The sequence below is a fragment of the Gigantopelta aegis genome, chromosome 10 (genome assembly GCF_016097555.1).
Source record: "Gigantopelta aegis isolate Gae_Host chromosome 10, Gae_host_genome, whole genome shotgun sequence".
Taxonomy (NCBI): domain Eukaryota; kingdom Metazoa; phylum Mollusca; class Gastropoda; order Neomphalida; family Peltospiridae; genus Gigantopelta; species Gigantopelta aegis.
Window position 1 is genome coordinate 30889921 of NC_054708.1, and position 20558 is coordinate 30910478.

At 38.2% G+C, this 20558-nt stretch overlaps 2 protein-coding genes across 5 annotated transcripts in view; both read left to right on the forward strand.

The window, feature by feature from the left end:
- Positions 1–516: 516 nt before the first annotated feature.
- On the forward strand, positions 517–15194 carry LOC121382735. Of its 2 annotated transcripts, none has more exons than XM_041512299.1 (9): positions 517–656; positions 1916–2083; positions 5118–5277; positions 5779–5918; positions 6613–6798; positions 9391–9507; positions 11011–11097; positions 13931–14072; positions 14961–15194. In XM_041512299.1, the coding sequence occupies exons 2-9, from the start codon at positions 1937–1939 to the stop codon at positions 14969–14971; spliced, it is 990 nt and encodes a 329-aa protein (XP_041368233.1). In that variant the 5' UTR covers positions 517–656; positions 1916–1936; the 3' UTR covers positions 14972–15194. The 2 variants fall into 2 exon arrangements, with proteins under 2 accessions (XP_041368233.1, XP_041368232.1); XM_041512298.1 differs by having other exon boundaries at positions 1919–2083.
- A 2005-nt stretch (positions 15195–17199) lies between these two features.
- LOC121382736 overlaps positions 17200–20558 on the forward strand; it is a 46112-nt gene continuing 42753 nt past the window's right edge. For 2 of the 3 annotated variants that reach the window (XM_041512301.1, XM_041512300.1), the window contains exon 1: positions 17202–17550. In XM_041512301.1, coding sequence (XP_041368235.1) covers positions 17413–17550 — 138 coding nt within the window. In that variant the 5' untranslated portion in view covers positions 17202–17412. Of the gene's footprint in view, positions 17551–20558 lie in introns of all 3 variants that reach the window. The other variant, XM_041512302.1, reaches the window with a different exon arrangement.

Genomic DNA, 20558 nt, shown 5'->3' on the forward strand with positions numbered 1-20558 from the left:
GAATATATCTCTCATCGAATTCCATCTCGACCACCTGAATTAAATAATCGCTTGCAAAATTTAATTTTTACGCACCACTCTCTACCCTATATCCTCTATCACCAATTGAGTTCTTGCAAATTAATGATCAATCCATTGCCCATGTGTTGTTAGTGTATAAAAATAATTCCCGACGATGTGAAATAAAATAAAAGTGATTGGCTTTTTTTTTTCTCCATAAGACTGGCGCCGCCCCCCCCCCCCCCCCCTTGAAAGGCAAATACTTAATATTTATTACAGATGACGGTAAATAAAAATATTTAAAAGGTAATGTAAATTTTAACGTTTAATATGTTAGAAGTATTAAAAGGACGGTAATTTTCTAAAATTGACACAGAGGTTAAAATATATTATATGTGTGTATCTCTTATTTTCTGGAATACTAAATGCGTATGCTAATCGGGCGTCCAGGATTCAACGCAAGCTGTGCATTGTGTTCACACCATGTTTAGGCAGACGACTGATAACGTCGCATTGAACATCAACAAGTGTATTCATGTATGTGTTAACTTGCTAACACATGTGGCATATACCGGTCGCACTAATACAAAGGATAAGCTATTGGATTTAAAGGCGGTGGACGCTGGGCTCTTATCCCAATACCGGATCCAAACAGAGTGAGTACATATAATAAGTCCACTACACCGACTTCACTTTGACCCAGATAGCTGAGGTAAAGTTAGTTTTATTTAACGACGCATCTAGAGCACATTGATTTTTATCTTATCATCGGCTATTGGACGTCAAACATATGGTCATTCTGACATATTTCTATAGGCTACTCTTTCCGATAAGCAGCAAGGGGTCTTTTATATGCACTTTCCCACAGACAGGACATCACATACCACGGTGATGAACCAGTTGTGGACCACTGGTTGGAACGATAGCTGAGGTGTATGCCCGGAACAGTGTGCTTGAACCTTAAGTGGATTATAGGTACAGAAATCAATTAAAATGACCTCTTTCACTGACAACAAAATAACATGTCCTCGACAGACAGCATATATATATATATATATATATATATATATATATATATATATATATAGTGTGTGTGTGTGTGTGTGTGTGCGTGTGTATGCCCAGAATTGTGGCTTGTTGTGTGGGGGGGGGGGGGGGTTAACCTTAATTTAATATATGACTACAAAATAAATTGAAGTGTAAAAACATGTTGTCCGTATGTATTAATGTCTTACTTGTATAAGTTGTCCAATACACGTTGCGTGCGTGCAATGTGAAAAGTATTTCAAAGTAGTCCGTTGATTTATTAATCATCGGCTATTGGATGTCAAACATTTGGTAACTTTAACATATAGTCTAAGAAAGGAAACCCGCTACATTTTTCCTTTAGTAGCAAGGGATCTTTTATATACATCATTCCATAGACATGATAGCACATACCACGGCCTTTGATATACCAGTCATGGTGTACTGGCTGGAGCGAGAAATAGCTCAAATGGGCCCACCGACGGGGATCGATCCAAGACCTACCAGTCATCAAGCGAGCGCTTTAGCTTTACCACTGCGCTATGTCCCGTCCCCAGTTAGTAAAGAATTTCCTCATATCGACCATGCAGGTCTCTATGGATCGGGCGAGGGAACAGGCGCTGTCTTCCATCCCCCTCCACTTAAAGAAGGAGTATGTTTGGGTGTGGGTGTGGGTGTTTTTGTTTGGATTTTCTCCCACAGTGTAAATAAAGATAAAAATTTGGCCTGGTACCCTCCTTCACTTAGAGATTGTAACCCCCTAACTTCAGGGGCCTGCCAAGCTCGCTACTTCAGTGAACGTCTGTCTGTCTGTTTTAACACTTGGGAGATATTTCCTACCCGGATATACAAGGCTCGGCGAGCCTACAGCTATTATATTTATCACAAGTAGGTCAGCGAGTGATCCAACATGTCTGAGAACGAGACAACCACTTGTCCAGAAAACTCGTACGGATCGACCAACTCCGACGTCAACGACGAGAATGGGCCGCCCCTGTCGTTTGCGGATCTGGGTATACCGACCGGGCCCCAGCTGGAAACCACAGTTTTGGGAAAGGTGAGGATTAAAAAAAAAAGGAAGACTATTTGTAATCAGAAATATTAGTAGCTAAGTATGCTTGGCTAAGTACTATCTGTAATGTAATATGTGCCATTAGGCGCGTGTGTAGAAGTTTTAGCGGGGGATCTAGATTAGTTGTGGCGAGCGAAGTTTATAGTCGGGTTGAGACATGCTCTGAGAAAATGTAATGCAGGGGAAAAAAAGAACATTTGCTACAGTAGGAGGGTTTCGACCCCCCAAAAAACACCACTGCACCCTCGCCTGGTCATAAAATCTCCCGCCAACAATGAGTACTGCACGCATGCAAATAGCAACACGGAAAGAAAATCTAGTTTCAGTTTGATGCGATTTATAAAGGTCTTATAGACATGCAGGCACGTATACTTTCTTCGGTGTTCGTTTGTTATGAGGGTATTGATATTTAATGTTCGGCTAGTAAATATCTACTATTGCCATGCCTGACGGCTAGTGAAAAAAAGGTCAGATGTTGCAGTTAAGTCTATTTTGTGAATATAAATAGCCTGCCCCCGCCCCAACCCCAAATGTTAGTGTTTTTAAGCTCTATCTTCCTCTTTAGGTGACATATCTGATTATTACTATTATTTAGTAAAATTGTATTAACTTAAAGTTAAGTAGTGCTGGTGATTTTTTAATCGTGGCTAGTAAATATTTAAATCGCTGATCCCATGGCTAGTGGATTTTAAAAAAATTCTAGAAGCCCTGTTACTGTAACGTATTATTTGCAGTATGCATAGGCCTATTAAATTTCTTAATTTAAGAATGTTTATAAGTGCTTAGAACAACAATAATTGTGAAGAAAGGAGAAAGGAGTTAAAGTTTGTTTTCTTTAACAGCACCAATAGAGCATATTGATTTATTACTAATCGGTTATTAGATGTCAAACATTTGGTAATTCTGTCATATAGGCTAGTTAGATAGAAAACTCGCTACATTTTATCATTAGTAGCAAGGGAACTTCTGTTTGCATCATCCCACAGACATGGTAGTACATACCACGGTCTTTTTTTAATACTAGTCGTAGTGTACTGGCTGGAACGAGAAATAGCCCAATGGGCTCCCTTACTGGGATGTTTGTGCTGGAGTGTCGTTAAACATTCATTCATTCATTCCCTAACGGAGATCGATCCTAGACCGACTATGCATCAGGTGGGAGCTTTACCACTGGGCTATGTCCTGTCACCTTACAGAGGGGGAAGGGTCTAGACATGCACATGTAGGCCTACTAAGATTCACATGTAGCCCCACGGCCGTCACTAGCTGCCCCTCATAAAAAAAAATGAAGTTTAGGGGGCGGGAACCGGCTGATGCGCGATCGGTTTAGGATTACCAAATGTTTGACATCCAACAGCCGATGATTAATAAATCAATGTGCTCTAGTGGTGTCGTTAAACAAAACAAACTTTTAAACTTTTAGTTTAGCTGGTGAAAACCCTACCTGTTTATTTCAGCACTAGTGTCATGACATTTATTATTATGTTTTACTGCAGCCTGCTTATGTTAAACTGGATACGGCTTTGAATTCGTATTCATTATTACTCAATGTGTAGTGACTATTGGTATGACGTAATGTACATACGTTTAATTATTACCATTAGTCTACATGACGTGGTATAATTACGGCTAGGCCCATCTGTTCTGTTGTGTAATTTAAATGCCTCTTTAATGATCTTATAAATGTATATACTTACGAACAAGGGGAGGGGAATTTGGCTAAAGTGCAGTTACGGCCGATTGTGTCTATTAACACAAACAGCTGTTATCTATGATAATATATGTATTACCAAATTATAGGTCACGGGAGCAGAGAATGAGGTGGGTGTGATATAATTCCAGATGGAGGATTGGCCTTGATAGTAGTGTTGCCGGTACATGGAGGAGTATAAACGAGTTATCAGGGTTTCTGCCAGAGGGTAAAACGGGTATGGCGCCATACCCCAACAATTTGACCTTTAACCTTTTGACAAAATTAATTACTCTTATCATTACTGTATGATTTGCTTAAGCCTAGACCTAAACTTAACCCATTTTCTTTCTGGGGGAGGCTATAAATTCCTCAGTTTAAACGCGAATTAATGTATGACTGCGCCACTCCACCCCATCCTCACCATCTTCCAAAGTCTAGGCATTTAAGTAAATGCTCAAGGATAATAAAGACCGGAAGTGCTCAGATTTAGATACTATTTAACTAGTTAAAAAATTAATTAATTCGGAGAAATCAACGATTTGACCACTCGTTAATTTAATATCAAATGGTTCGATTAGTAAATCCTATAGGTCGTACTAACAGAATAAAGAAAATATTCAGTTAGAAGTAACTAGGTTAATTGACTACTCAAGACGGATCCGAACAATAACAAATAAAGATAGGTCATGCACTAATGGAAAAGGTAAAAAATATGCTGGAGCAAAACTTCAAATTCTGGTATAAATGATAGAGATATTCGATAGAAATGTGCTAACCTGAGACCTTTTTACCATGTATTTCCGTCACTTTCCTCGCAAAATTAGTTGTAATCCATGCAACAAAATCGTTGCAACCCTATATAACTATTTAGCAGTAAATATGAACAAATGTTATCTAGATTCGGGCATTTTCGTTTAATTCGGCTAAAACCTAGCCTGCCCACCTACAACAATGGGAGCCCGTGGTATAGTACAGATATAATCACTTTTGAAATTTCCCCAGCTATAACCTCTATTAGAAACATACTTATCTGCCCTTGATTTGCATAGCGATAAGCGGCCCAAATTAGCCACTAAATGACTTCCGGCGCGTTCACGCTCCAGTCGCTTGCAACAAAGGACCTTTGTTACTACTGAGTTGTGGAGTAGTCATCGCCTTGTTCTTTTATTTTTTGACGTTACTAAAGTTTTATATTACTATTATTGTTTGTCATATTGTGTGCAATCTTCTTTTTTTTCATCATTAAAGAAGTAAAGCCTGAGTATTGATTAAAACCGTTAATACTGTGGTATCTACCCTTTTCTCTTTTGTTTTTTATTTTAACAGTACAGAAAAATTCAAGATGTCGAACTAAAGGAGTTTGTGTTTCTGGGTGTTACGTGCGTTTCCTTGATAGCCACTGCTATCTTCACCATCTACAAACTAGCCACGGTCAGCAAGTCCGATACAGATTTCACCTTTGCTCTTGTCCTTTTGCTGAACACATGTGAGTTATTTCCAGAGCCTGTAGCTATGTACACACGATTTTTGACTGCCTTGAATACACTGGCTTATAATATATATATATATATATAGATATATATATATATATATATATAGATAGATAGATAGATAGATAGATATATAGATATGCTGGAGAGAGAGAGAGAGAGAGAGAGAGAGAGAGAGAGAGAGAGAGAGAGAGAGAGAGAGAGAGAGAGAGAGAGAGAGAGAGAGAGCGTCTATCACTTAGCAGTAAGAATGGCTGATTATTATTATAATCACCTACGAAACGTTCTTAAACGGACAGGCCCTTGTTTTTAAACACTACAGCATATGTTTCACTATTAGAGCCGTTTATGATCATTGAAATCAAACATTACTTATATTTTATTGTTTAGATGATCCATTTCCGTAGATTCGAAATGTTTCTGGCCATCCTGCTGTTTTTAATATCACAAAATGCAAAATAACATTTGTAATAAAATATCTATAATGACATTTTCAGTTTTCTGTTTGTACTATATCATCCATGGCATCCTCAACGAACGGCCTTACGAAATCTTTATCTTGGTGGTGGCCACGTTTTTCATTTTACTCTACATCATTCTCAACTACGCCATTGGAAAGACGGGCACAGTCAAGCTAGTAAGTATCTGAATTTCACCAATCGAGCCTTACGTTTTCATTCAATGGCATCGTTCAACGTATTTAGTTTAAACGTGACCTCTTTGCCTGCCTGAGCAAGACGCTTTTAACTCCGTGCCATGATTTTTCGTGTACTTCCACCTTACTTATAGTAGGCTTGACACGGGCTTGCTTCTTTTCTTTTTCTTTTCTTTCTTCCTTCCTTTCTCTCTTATTGCATTTAAAAATAAATGGACTAGTCATCACCATGAATAACCTTCCAAAATGGAGAGAGAGAGAGAGAGAGAGAGAGAGAGAGAGAGAGAGAGAGAGGGAGAGAGAGAGAGAGAGAGAGAGAGAGACACACACAGAGAGAGAGACAGAGAGAGAGAGACACACACAGAGAGAGAGACAGAGACAGAGAGAGAGACACAGAGAGAGAGAGACACACAGAGAGAGAGACAGAGAGAGACAGAGGGGAGGGAGGGGGAGATGGAGAGGTATACAGAGAAAACGTTTTTGTGTGTGTGTGTGTTAGAGAGAGAGAGAGAGAGAGAGAGAGAGAGAGAGAGAGAGAGAGAGTGTGTGTGTGTGTGTGTGTGTGTGTGTGTGAGTACATCAAACATTAAGTGAAAGTATACAGAAATCTGTAGTTTTATTTTTGCATACTGAAAATAGGCAGCGGTGATGCTACACTTACCTTTTGTTTTTCCAGGTACGCCTTATCGCGGCCTGTGTGCTGTGCCCAGTTATAATTGGACTTGGTGGATGGATTGGTAAAGAGTACCTGCTATCTGGTCACCTCGTCTTCAGAATTATCGGCGCCAACTCCACATTGCAGACTATGTGCAAGATGATATTGCTGACTTTCGATCTTCTCACACTTGATTTGCAACTTGGAGTAAATATAATATTCTTCTTTTTTTCATTAATTAAAATTAATATAAATCGTATGGTAATTGTTCTATTTACTTTGCTCTCCGAAAACGTTCACCCATATAAATTACGGCTTTGTATAATATATTATAAAGTCAGATTTGGGGCCAACATATATTTGGGAAATGACGACATTTTCAAGTTTCTATGTCCACTTTATCCTTTGCAAAGGCATGCCAGTCGTTTTATCAAATGCATGTCTTACAAACCCGTTGGTGAGAACACCATGCGTTATTTTTGGTTACACGTGGTTGTTAACACACATACGTGTGTTAACAATTTCAAAATATACGACTGGCTGCTCCTAGATGATGACCAGGTCACCAATGCCATACATCCAATGAAAACCTACACGATGGAAATCGATTAGACTGTGACGTATAGTTAACCTGACATTCATGTGTCTGTGACGCGTAAGTCAGCTATAAGTGCAACGGCTGTAAATAATTTTAGTCGAATTTTTTTTTTTAAATATGCTTCAAACCTGATTTTTGATGTAAGAAATAGAATAATATATTTGTGTCCGTTAATTACAATTTATCTCACAACTCGGTTGTTTAAAAACCTATCAAACTTGCTTTCGCTCGTTAGATACATTTTAAAACAACTCGTTGTGAGATAAATGGTATCTAACGGCCACTCATGTATTGTTCACTACTCAAAAGAATTTAAGGGTCAAAAATTTATAACCAAATAAGTTTCAGAGTGTATTAGATTGATGATGTAAACTACACCAAATTTTTTATTTATTGTTCCATATTTACAAAAACCCACAAATAAACGTCACTGTATACAAGAAAGTCACATGACATGCTGTCAAAGTTGAAGGTTGTCAAACATGGATTTTACACATTAGAACATTCGTTTAATAGTGTGTGAATCCACCCCTGGCGCGAATACACTCGACACATCGTTGCCTCATGCTGTTGATCAGACGTCTGAAGAACTCTTGGCCTGGGAGAACCAACGGCCGGATAATCTCATTCAGATAGCGGATTCCATTCAGATTGCCATCCACCACATAGAGGGGGGTCCTGTGGTGGATAGAGATGCCGCCCCACACCATGACGCTGCCACCACCGAACCGGTGACGTTGTCTAACGTTAACGTCAGCGAAGCGCTCCCCAGGACGTCTGTAGACACGAACCCGACCGTCGTTGAACTGGAGACTAAACCTGGACTCATCAGTGAACATCACTCGACCCCACTGAACACGTTGCAAGTGACGTCTGGCCGTTCTGTGACGTGGTAGGAGTGGTGGTCGAACAGCCTGACGACGGCAGCGTAGATTATTGGCTCTCAGACGATTGCGTATGGTTTGATCAGACACTCGAGTTCCAGTCGCAGTCTGCAGATTGTCACGTAATCGGCGTGCAGTGGTTGTGCGTTGACGTAGAGCCATATTGGTGATGTAGCGGTCCTCTCTATTTGTAGTGCTTCGGGGTCTTCCCGAACGTGGACGATTTCGAACAGAATTCGTTGCTTGGTACCGTTGCCACAGTCGGCCAACGACACTCTGACTGACACTAAGTCTCAGAGCAACATTTCTTTGCGTATTGCCATCCTGAAGCCAAGCAATAGTCCTTCCTCGATCTTCGATAGTCAGTTGAAGTCGTACCATTGTCGAATTTGGAGTGTGCACCGTACACGAACGCAAGCTCCAATTATACGGAAATTCAGCATTGGGAACATGGAATACACGTGCAAAGCTGCAAATGAAGCGCGTTGTGAAAAAGCAAGTTCTGGGCACTTAGCAGACCTTTCGCTTTCGCCCTAATTTACGTGCAAATGTAAGCATGTTTTCGCCATTAGAACTAGTCGACAGTGTCAATGACAGTGGATTTTAATTCATTTATGGGTTGCTTAGACCCACTTTCGTCAAAATGGAACAATACCATGCGTGACATTATGGTCTAGCTAATATAATTGACATTCAGAAAATAATGTCGAAAATATCGTCTGACCCTTAAATTCTTTTGAGTAGTATATATACATGACGGGATCTAGTTCAATCGGGTGTTTGGGTCGTGTCATTCTATTTATATCTGAGCAGACCCTTGAGGTTTTATATCAAATGCCGTGCTATGTTTTAACCTGCCTGCGGAAAGATCCATGTAAAAGATCCCTTGCTGTTAATGCAAAATAATGTCAGACTTATCAAATATTATCAAATATCCAATAAGCGATGATTAATTCATCAATGTGCTCTAGTGGTGTCGTTAAAGAAAACAAAAAGTTAAAGTTTGTTTTGTTTAACGACACCGCTAGAGCACATTGATTAATCATCAGCTATTGGATGTTAGACATTTGGTAATTATGACACGTAGTCATCAGAGGAAACCCGCCAAATTTTTCCTAATGCAGCAAGGGATCTTTTATATGCACTTTCCCACAGACAAAGAAGAACATACCACTGGTTGTAACGAGAGAAAAACACCCAATCAGTTGAATGAATCCAATGAGGTGGTTCGATTTTACGACGTAAGCACCTCAAGCGAGCACTCAACCGACTGAGCTAAATCCCGCCCCTTAAAGAAAACAAATTCTTCTTTTCCAGGCGAGTATGGTGATTCTGATTCTCAGCACTGGAATGAAAGTGGACACAAAGGACATTGTCATACTAATAGTTGGAGGAATAATCACCATCGCCTGGTTCGTGCTGGGCATGTGGACCGTAAGTATTCCTTGAGTGAATGAATGAATGCATGTTTAACAACACCCCAGCCCGAAAAATACATCGGCTAATGGGTGTCAAACTATGACAATGGCAAACCTGTAAGTATTCTTCGAGGTCACACCTAGGATGAGGCGATGGACAAGGGGGATTTTTTTTTCTCACACTATATACATATATATATATATATATATAAATAAAATAAGTGTCTACCTAGAGACGATCGTATATAACTGCATACCGTATTTACCTCCCCCCCCCCCCCCCCCCCCCCCCCCCCCCCCCCCACCAATAATCCACCTTAACACACATACCTACTGTATACTCTTGGTACGGAACTGTTTCTTGTCCTACTTTGTTCTGGGAATGTGGAATGGTAATACTACTTGAATGGTGTATCTTTGAAGTTTGCAATGCAAATATTTCTTGTCTAACTTGGCAGAACGGTGATAAGTGTATTTCGTTTTGGATCGTGTTGTGATGCTGGAGAGAGAGAGAGAGAGAGAGAGAGAGAGAGAGAGAGAGAGAGAGAGAGAGAGAGAGATGTGAGAGAGAGAGAGAGAATATGTGAGAGAGAGAGAGAGAGAGAGAGAGAGAGAGAGAGAGAGAGAGAGAGAGAGAGAGAGAGAGAGAGAATGTGTGTGAGAGAGAAAGAGAGATGGAGAGAGAGGGGAGGGAGAGAGAGAGTGTGTGAGAGAGAGAGAGAGAGAGAGAGAGAGAGAGAGAGAGAGAGAGAGAGAGAGAGAGAGAGAGAGAGAGAGAGAGAGAGAGAGAAAGAGAGAGAGACACAGACAGAGAGAGAGAGATACACAGACAGAGAGAGAAAGAGAGAGAGAGACACACAGACAGACAGAGAGAGAGAAAGAGAGAGAGAGAGTATATGGTGCAGAACTTAACCCAGTGGTAAAGCACTCATTTGATGTGCGCGGTCGGTGTGGGATCGATCCCTGTCGGTAGGCCCATTGGGCTATTTCTCATTCCAGCCAGTGCACCACGACTGGTATATCAAAGGCTGTGTTATGTACAATCCTGTACGTGGGATGGTGCATATAAAAGATCCCTTGCTACTACTGGGAAAATGTAGCCTCCTCTATAAGACTATATGTTGAAATTACCAAGTGTTTGACATGCAATAACCGATGATTAATAAATCAATGTGCTCTAGTGGTGTCGCTAAAAGAACCCCCAACTCTAATTATTTTTTATTTCATTTTGTAAATTGTGATCATCTTTTAATTACTTTAAATATTAAATTTTCTTTCATGATATTTGTATATTATACATGTATATTTATATGTATACCCAGTACGTGATAAATATTTATAGGAGGACTGCCACTCCCAAGTGCATGCAATTTTGCATTGTGCAATGCATTTTTTCGGCCTTGTGCTGACAATGTAGCGCAAATAATTGACCAATTTAGACGAATGTAGAGTGAATATGTTCACACTATACGTCGTTCTTAGAGATAAAAGCACTTCATGATTTCGATTTTGCCCACAGATGCGAAAGGAGCACAAGATTGGAACCTATGTGTTTCTTGCTGCGAGTCCACTTGAAATTGGTTACATCATCTACAAAGTCGTCAAGGTAGTTATCATTAATCATAGACAGATTACTTGTATCTTGTAGTGTTTTTTATACGTCCATCTATATGTCGTATTATGGTATGGCTTTGTCTGTCCATCCGTCCGTCCGTCCGTCTGTTAACTGTTTCTTGTCCGGACCATATCTTGCATACCATCAAACCTCACATGTAGGAACAACTTGGGATGGCGATGTGTCAAGTACTATTACTAGGTCACAGTGACCTACGTTTCACGGTCTACTGCACCTAACAGGAAATCCTTGTCCGGACCATATCTTGCATACACATGCATACAGGACCATCAAACCTCACATGTAGGAACAACTTGGGATGGCGATGTGTCAAGTACTATTACTAGGTCACTGTGACCTACTTTTCATGGTCTACGGCACCTAACAGGAAATCCTTGTCCGGACCATATCTTGCATACACATGCATACAGGACCATCAAACCTCACATGAAGGAACAACTTGGGATGGCGGCGTGTCGCGTACTATTACTAGGTCACTGTGACCTACTTTTCATGATCTACTGCACCTAACAGGAAATCCTTGTCCGGACCATATCTTGCATACACATGCATACAGGACCATCAAACCTCACATGTAGGAACAACTTGGGATGGCGATGTGTCAAGTACTATTACTAGGTCACTGTGACCTACGTTTCACGGTCTACTGCACCTAACAGGAAATCCTTGTCCGGACCATATCTTGCATACACATGCATACAGGACCATCAAACCTCACATGTAGGAACAACTTGGGATGGCGATGTGTCAAGTACTATTACTAGGTCACTGTGACCTACTTTTCATGGTCTACGGCACCTAACAGGAAATCCTTGTCCGGACCATATCTTGCATACACATGCATACAGGACCATCAAACCTCACATGAAGGAACAACTTGGGATGGCGGCGTGTCGCGTACTATTACTAGGTCACAGTGACCTACGTTTCACGGTCTACTGCACCTAACAGGAAATCCTTGTCCGGACCATATCTTGCATACAGATGCATACAGGACCATCAAACCTCACATGAAGGAACAACTTGGGATGGCGGCGTGTCGCGTACTATTACTAGGTCACTGTGACCTACTTTCCACGGTCTACTGCACATAACAGTAAATCCGTGTCTAGACCATATCTTGCATACAGATGCATACAGGACCATCAAACCTCACATGTAGGAATAACCTGGGATGGTGGTGTGTTGCGTACTATTACTAGGTCACTGTGACTTACTTTTCACAGTCTACTGCACATAACAGTAAATCCTTATCTGGACCATATCTTACATACAGATGCATACAGGACCATCAAACCTCACATGTAGGAACAAATTGGGATGGCGGCGTGTCGTGTACTACTACTAGGTCACTGTGACCTACTTTTCACGGTCTACTACACATATCAGTAAATCCTTGTCCAGACCATATCTTGCATACAGATGCACCATCAGACCTCACATGTAGGAACAGCTTGGGATGGTGGTGTGTTGCGTACTATTACTAGGTCACTGTGACATACTTTTCAGTCTACTGCACATAACAGTAAATCCTTATCTGGACCATATATTGCATACAGATGCATACAAGACCATCATACCTCACATGTAGGAACAACTTGGGATGGTGGTTGGTCCAAAACAAACTGTTCATCCATCCCATTGCAAACATTTCACATAATTAGAACTGAATCATACTTGTAATATATTCATTAATATAGATGTGGTTTTCCATCAAACTCCTGATGGTCGTATCATGTATCTCATCGGTACTCTTGTTCCACAAGTGATTCCATTGTTTTCAGGTTATAAAATTGGGTAAAAACTAAATAAAATGACAGATGGGTTGGGGTATTGTTGATTTTTTAAATATATATAAACTCTTCAAAAAAGTAGGGGAACTCTAATAAGAATTTACAATTGCCAAAATTGTAAGGTATATTAGCTGTGAGGAATGGTTATATGATAATAGAGAATTAATTGGGCAAACATTACAACCGGTAGTTCAGTATTACAGTAGGTTTTATGACCACCAAAGATCTTGAAGGACGATTGGGGTCAGAAGTGAAATTTGAAAGTTGACGCTTTTTTATCAGTAAATTGCAAATTCAAACAATAAAAATGACTAAAAACAAAACAGTAACAACTGTATGATCAACATAATGAAAAGGATTGACAGAAATAATGTTCCACAGTGATTAATCGACCTTCCTGAAAACTGTCAAAATCGAGAATGACACCCCACGCATGTGTATGGGGCAACTGCATGATGCATGTGCACACTATGGAATGTGTTTCAGTGTATTGATAGACAGACCTGAACGTTCTTTACTAGGATGTCTGTGGTCAAAACGTATGTTTTAATATTTCAGGTTCCCCTACTTTTTTTGAAGAGTATATTTTAAATGAGGTCTGACTGTATATATAAATCATACATACATGTATACATAGAACTATGACAAAGTCAAGGTGAAATAAATTTAAACAATAGCTTTGGTAAACTCACCACACTGTCATGAATACTTTACATTGTTTAGTGTTATGACATTTGATGACAATTTAGTTTTAAACATGTGAATGCTATTTTTAATGGATTTATTGGACAGCCTTTGTAAACTCTTAACAGCAAATACATTGAACTTTGTCAAAGGAGGAAGCACCATTTGTCTTGTAAGAGTGAAAAAAGAAACCACACAAAAAAGCACAAAAAAAACAAACAGTGACAAGAAGCAAAAACATGAGAAAAAACCAACAACAAAACATTATCTTAATAAAATGCTACACTGCTACATGTAATTTGACCTTTCTGGTAATCTGTTTTCAGTCCATCGAGAACATTGCGGTTTCAGCCTCGTTGGCATCTAGTACCATCGCCTGTGGTGTTCTGGCACTTACTGTCAGAGTGGCAGTTATAATATTTTCCGTGCTTGTGATGAGGAACTATAACAAGGGTTTAAAAGAAAAGGGTATGTACTAGTGATGAGTGTGACACATTTATCATATTATTTATTATGTTGCTGTATTTACGTATTATTAAAATTCAGATAAGTATGTAGAACTAAATTCTAATCAACTTTCCACGCCTTTCAAAACAGAAAACCAATTGTTCAACTGAAATATCTGTAAACCTTTTAATAATAAATGATGTATCATTTAAATCAATCAACCAATCAAACTGAAAATGAAATGAGTATGCAGATTTAAATTTTAAAGGGTTATATAGTAAAACAAAACAAAAACAAAACTAAATTTATATGTGCCTTTCAAAACAGAAAATCAATGGTTCATCTGAAATATCGGAGGCCTATTGTTAGTATTAATAATAAATGGATAAGTGAATGAGTTAATTAATTTAATGAATGAAAGAATGTTTAACGACACCCCAGCATGAAAAATACATCGTCTATTGGGTAATTTAATGAATGATTGAATGAATGAATGAATGAATGAATGAATTTGTTAATTGTGCATTATATTTATGTTCAATATGTTTAATTTATGCTTTATTTTTCCTCGTAGCTTTCAGTGAATACTTGCCATTGTGTAATAAAAGAGACAGTTTTTAATGCAAGAGAGTGTTACACTTTATGTAATTATCGCGTTGTCGTATTTTGTATTTCAGTATCAATAATAAATCATACATACAAATATTTCCTGTTTGGTTTTTCTTTAACATTTCAGAATTTTCAATTTAAATTTTAGTGATCTACTTTTTTCTAGATACGAGTGTGTGTATATATGTTTTTCCCCAGATTTTTTTTAGTATTGTAAATGTATATAGTTACACGCGTGTAAGACATAAACAGGCTTTGTAGATTCGACCCGTAGTCATTTCTTTTTACATTATTTTTCAGCTTTTGAATAGATTGAGAAACCAGAAAATAAGGGAGTGGTTGATGTGCTGCAAGATGCATAAAGAAGCTCGTGTATTATGCATCATAACGTAATGACTGTGATCTTCTGAGAACGTTCATCACTGATTGTGATTCAATTTACATTTATTGCATTTAGATTGAAACTCAAAAGAAGACTTCCTTGTGTTTAAGAAATGTTAAATTTAAGAGTCAAATACACAAGTCAAAGCCTTAGTTTATATTTGTAAAGGTTTTATAAGCATGAACCCGGTTGTTTTAAACCTCAACATACATATCTGGTTGTTTTTAATAACAAATGTTTCACCTTTGGTATTCTGAAATACAAAAGAAATACAACAGTCTTTTTGGGGTATGAAAGAGTTACCGTTAATACTCATTTATTTGTTTCTTAGATGAAATTACAGTTATTATAATAATAACTGGCACAGTTTTCATCAATGTGTTACGCAAACACGATATAGTGAAACTCCTAAAACCCAGACACTCCCTGTTTAAATATCAGTACAGAATATAACCTCTGGGTACGTAGGTACAAGACCACTACACGGATTCCACACTAACCACTAGCATCTAAAGCGGCGTTCTCATCATACGATTAGTCGCACCGACTTGTTGCATGTGATTTGTCGTAGCAACTCAAATCGTGTGTGTGGGAAGCCGTTACGTCATAAGATTTGATGAAGTCAAGCAAAGCTCGTCAGTTTAAAAATATTTTCCAGGAAATGTAAGTGCCTACAAATTTCCATTGAAATAAAGAAAACAAGAATGTAGACAATTTACTGATGGCATTATGTAACAAAACATTTATTGACCACATCTCGACAGCAATAGGTTTTATAGACCCATGAAATCCAGACATTTTGACATGGTTATAAGCAAGTGAAAAAACACGGAAGTGACAAAATTAAACGGTTGTATTTTAATGTGATTTGATTCGCCGAGAGCTTACAATTTGTCGTGAGAAATATGACATGTTCTAATCGGTAAGATTCACACACCACTTGTATTAGACTAAAATCGTTCCGATTTAGGTGTTTTAACAGTACGATTCCATCGCAGGCGACAAATTGGTGCGACTAATCGCATCATGAGAACCCACCTTAACCATTATCCAGTTGTTCTAGACAGCCCAAGGCCGTAGCTAGGATATTTTGTTTCGGGGGGGGGGGGGGGGGGGGGGGGGGGGGCAACTGAATAGTTAATGATCTAAAACTCCTTAAACAGTTAAGAAGAGAATTTTTTTTAAAGTTTCTATAATGCTTTCCGGATTTTTTTTTCTGGGTAGCTACGGCCCTGCAGCCTGCTCAGATAGCTGTTGTACATGTATGTACCCAGTATAACATGCTTCAACTCTATAATTACATGTAAATATAAGCATGGCAATTATGTCAACATGCAATTAAAATATGCCTAGAAAGGTACACAGTATTTTAAGAGGTCATATTATATACATGTATGTTTTAGTATTACTGATATACCCGATGTAGGTGATCTTTACCTGGTCCAAATCAAACTCCAAACATTCAACATGCCCATATGCACTAAAGATTCAGACCATTCAAAGGGCAGTATACGTCATATATCAATCACTATGTCATTGTAACATGAAGTTGGTTAAAAAAAAGTTCGTTTTCTTTAACAACACCACTATAGCACATTGATTTATTAATTATTGTCTATTGGATGTCAAACATTTGGTAACTTTTACATATAGTCTTAGAGAGAAAACCTGTTACATATTTCCATTAGTAGCAAGGTATCTTTTATATCAACCATCCCACAGATGGGATAGCACATACCACAGCCTTTGGTGAGGCTGTTAAAGCTCAAACACACAATCAGTTTGTGATAGTTACAAATTAATATGGATAAAGTTTGAAGTTGGTCAGCAAAAAAAACAACCATACTGAAGTGGAAGATGGTAAAATTGATAAAACAAAAGTTGCTCAAATAACTTGTTGTAAAGCCACTCATGAATATAATTTTTTTAAAGTCTATGAAAGATTTAATATGCACACCACATGCATGTACATTGTGACAAAATGTTTACATATGAAATGTAAAATTATTATTTTGATTCTTCTTTGCATATAATGCTTTTTACATGTAACAGTATTTCTTATTTACGTTTTTAACAAAAATAAAAACATGTGACAAAAAATGGTATTGTTTTATATTAACTTATAGGGTTTTGAGAAATATTTAAAGTAATTAAAAGATGATCACAATTTACAAAATGAAATAAAAAAGTATTATCCTTTGTCATGTATTATATAGTTAACAAGCCACTTGTTTAAATGTCACAAGCTCGCTACTTCAGTGAACGTCTGTCTGTTTTAACACTTGGGAGATATTTCCTATCCGGATATATAAGGCTCGACAAGCCTACAGCTATAATATTTATCACAAGTAGGTCAGCTAGTGATCCAACATGTCTGGGGACGAGACAACCACTCGTCCAGAAAACTCGTACAGATCGACCAACGACGACGAGAATGTGCCGCCCCTGTCGTTTGCGGACCTGGGTATACCGACCGGGCCCCAGCTGGAAACCACAGTTTTGGGAAAGGTGAGGATTAAAAAAAAGGAAGACTATTTGTGATGAGAAATATTAGTAGCTATGTATCCTCGGCTAAGTACTATCTGTAATGTAATATGTGCCATTAGGCGTGTGTGTAGAAGTTTTAGTGGGGGGTCTAGATTAGCTGTGGCGAGCGAAGTTTATAGTAGGGTTGAGACATGCTCTGAGAAAATGTAATGCATGGGGGAAAAAAGAACATTTGCTACAGTAGGAGGGTTTCGACCCCCCCCAAAAAAACACCACTGCACCCTCGCCTGGTCATAAAATCTCCCGTCCACAATGAGTACTGCACGCATGCAAATAGCAACACGGAAATAAAATCTAGTTTCAGTTTGTTGCGATTTATAACGGTCTTATAGGCATGCAGGCGCGTATACTTTCTTCGGTGTTCGTTTGTTATGAGGGTATTGATATTTAATGTTCGGCTAGTAAATATCTACTATTGCCATGCCTGACGGCTAGTGAAAAAAAAGTCAAATGTTGCAGTTAAGTCTATTTTGTGAATATAAATAGCCTGCCCCCGCCCCAACCCCAAATGTTAGTGTTTTTAAGCTCTATCTCTCTCTTTAGGTGACATATCTGATTATTACTATTATGTAGTAAAATTGTATTAACTTAAAGTAATGTAGTGCTGGTGAATTTTTAATCGTGGCTAGTAAATATTTAAATCGCTGATCCCATGGCTAGTAGTTTATAAAAATTCTAGAAGCCATGTTACTGTAACGTATTATTTGCAGTATGCATAGGCCTATTAAATTTACTAATTTAAGAATTTTTATAAGTGCTTAGAACAACAATAATTGTGAAGAAAGGAGAAAGGAGTTACAGTTTGTTTTCTTTAGGAGCACCAATAGAGCATATTGATTTATTACTAATCGGTTATTAGATGTCAAACATTTGGTAATTCTGTCATATAGGCTAGTTAGATAGAAAACTCGCTACATTTTATCATTAGTAGCAAGGGAACTTCTGTTTGCATCATCCCACAGACAGGGTAGCACATACCACGGTCTTTTTTTTAATACTAGTCGTAGTGTACTGGCTGGAACGAGAAATAGCCCAATGGGCTCCCTTACTGGGATGTTTGTGTTGGAGTGTCGTTAAACATTCATTCATTCATTCATTCCCTAACGGGGATCGATCCTAGATCGACTATGCACCAGGTTGGCGTTTTACCACTGGGCTACGCCCCGCCACCTTACAAAGGGAGAAGGATTTAGACATCACCTGTAGCCCCACGGCCGTCACTAGCTGCCCTTCATCAAAACTATGAAGTTCAAGCTAGTGGACGGTATGTAGCCCATTGGTAAAGCGTCCGCCTGATGAGCGATCGGTTTGGGATCAATCTCCGTCAATGGGCCCATTGGGCTATTTCTCGTTCCAATCAGTGCACCACGACTGGTATATCAAAGATATGAGTTATCCTGTCTGTGATATGATGCATGTAAAATATCCCTTGCTACTAATGGGGAAATGTAGCGGGTTTCCTTTCTAAGACTACATGTATATGTCAAAATTACCAAATGTTTGACATCAAATAGCCGATGATTAATAAATCAGTGTGCTCTAGTGTTGTCGTTAAACAAAACAAACTTTCAAAACTTTTAGTTTAGCTGGTGAAAACCCTACACGTTTGCTGCATTGTAAGATGTTGCCGACAATAAAATAGTTCTGCGAGTAAACTTACATATTAAACATATTTTCTTGTTTAGAATATCAGTGTCTGTATATTCAATGTGTTTCTGATCGTCTTAATATTTGTAAGAAGCCCAAACTGGATTTTGTCTTCAAATAATTTCGTACGTACGAAAAAAATAAGTTTAGGAAATAAAATGAAATTTAACCTATTACAAATATTAGAACGACCAGAAACACATTTAATATACAGCCACTAATATTGCATGCAGAAAAATATATCTGATATGTAATTACAATCGTTAAAAAGTCTCTGTTAGTCGATAACATCTTAAAAATTGCAGCAAGCTCAGGAATGTCCCTTTAAACTAAATACGGCTCTGAATTCGTATTAATTATTATTAAATGTGTAGTAACTATTGGTATGACGTAATGTACATAATTTTAATTATTACCATTAGTCTACATGACGTGGTATAATTACGGCTAGGCCCATCTGTTCTGTTGTGTAATTTAAATGCCTCTTTAATGATTTTATAAATGTTTATACTTACGAACAAGGGGGGGGGGGGGGGGGATTTCGTTGAAGTACAGTTACGGACGATTATGTGTATTAACACAAACAGCTGTTATCTATGTTATCTATGACAATATATGTATTACGAAATTATAGGTCACGGTTACAGGGAATGAGGTGGGTGTATGTGTGACATAATTCCAGATGGAGGATTGGCCTTGATAGTAGTATTTCCGGTATATGGAAGGGTATAAACGAGTTATCAGTTAAATACTAAGTTCATAATCCACAATTGCCACAACCTGAATTAGGTCATCCACCCAGCTTTTGAAAGTTGAACATTATGGGCCTAATTTACGAAACCTGTTTTTTCCAGATTTTTCTTAAACGCAGGCGTTTAAAGGGACATACCCCCTACTTTTTAAACACTAACGCATATTTTTGACAATTATAACCGTTTTTGATAACTTAAATCATACTTTACTTAGATTTTATTGTTAAGATTATCAACTTCCGTATATTCGAAGTGTCGTCCTGGTGTTTTTAATATCACAAAATTAATTTCTCATATTTTTAAAAACGTCAATGTGTCTGAGAAGTAACAGTTATGGAGTCGAGTTTGTCTAATTTTAGAGGATATTTCACCATTTAACAGTCACATACTCATGTTTTACTCAATTGTAACTTTATCAAAATGTGTTACAGGTTTGTAGATTAACTAAACTTTGTGTTAATTTTCACGAGTTGAAACTAGGGTATGTCCCTTTAAGCATAGTAAGTGTATGGTGTTACACGCGTGTACAAGTCTAAAATGAGCTTTGTAAATTCGGCCCTATAAATCCCT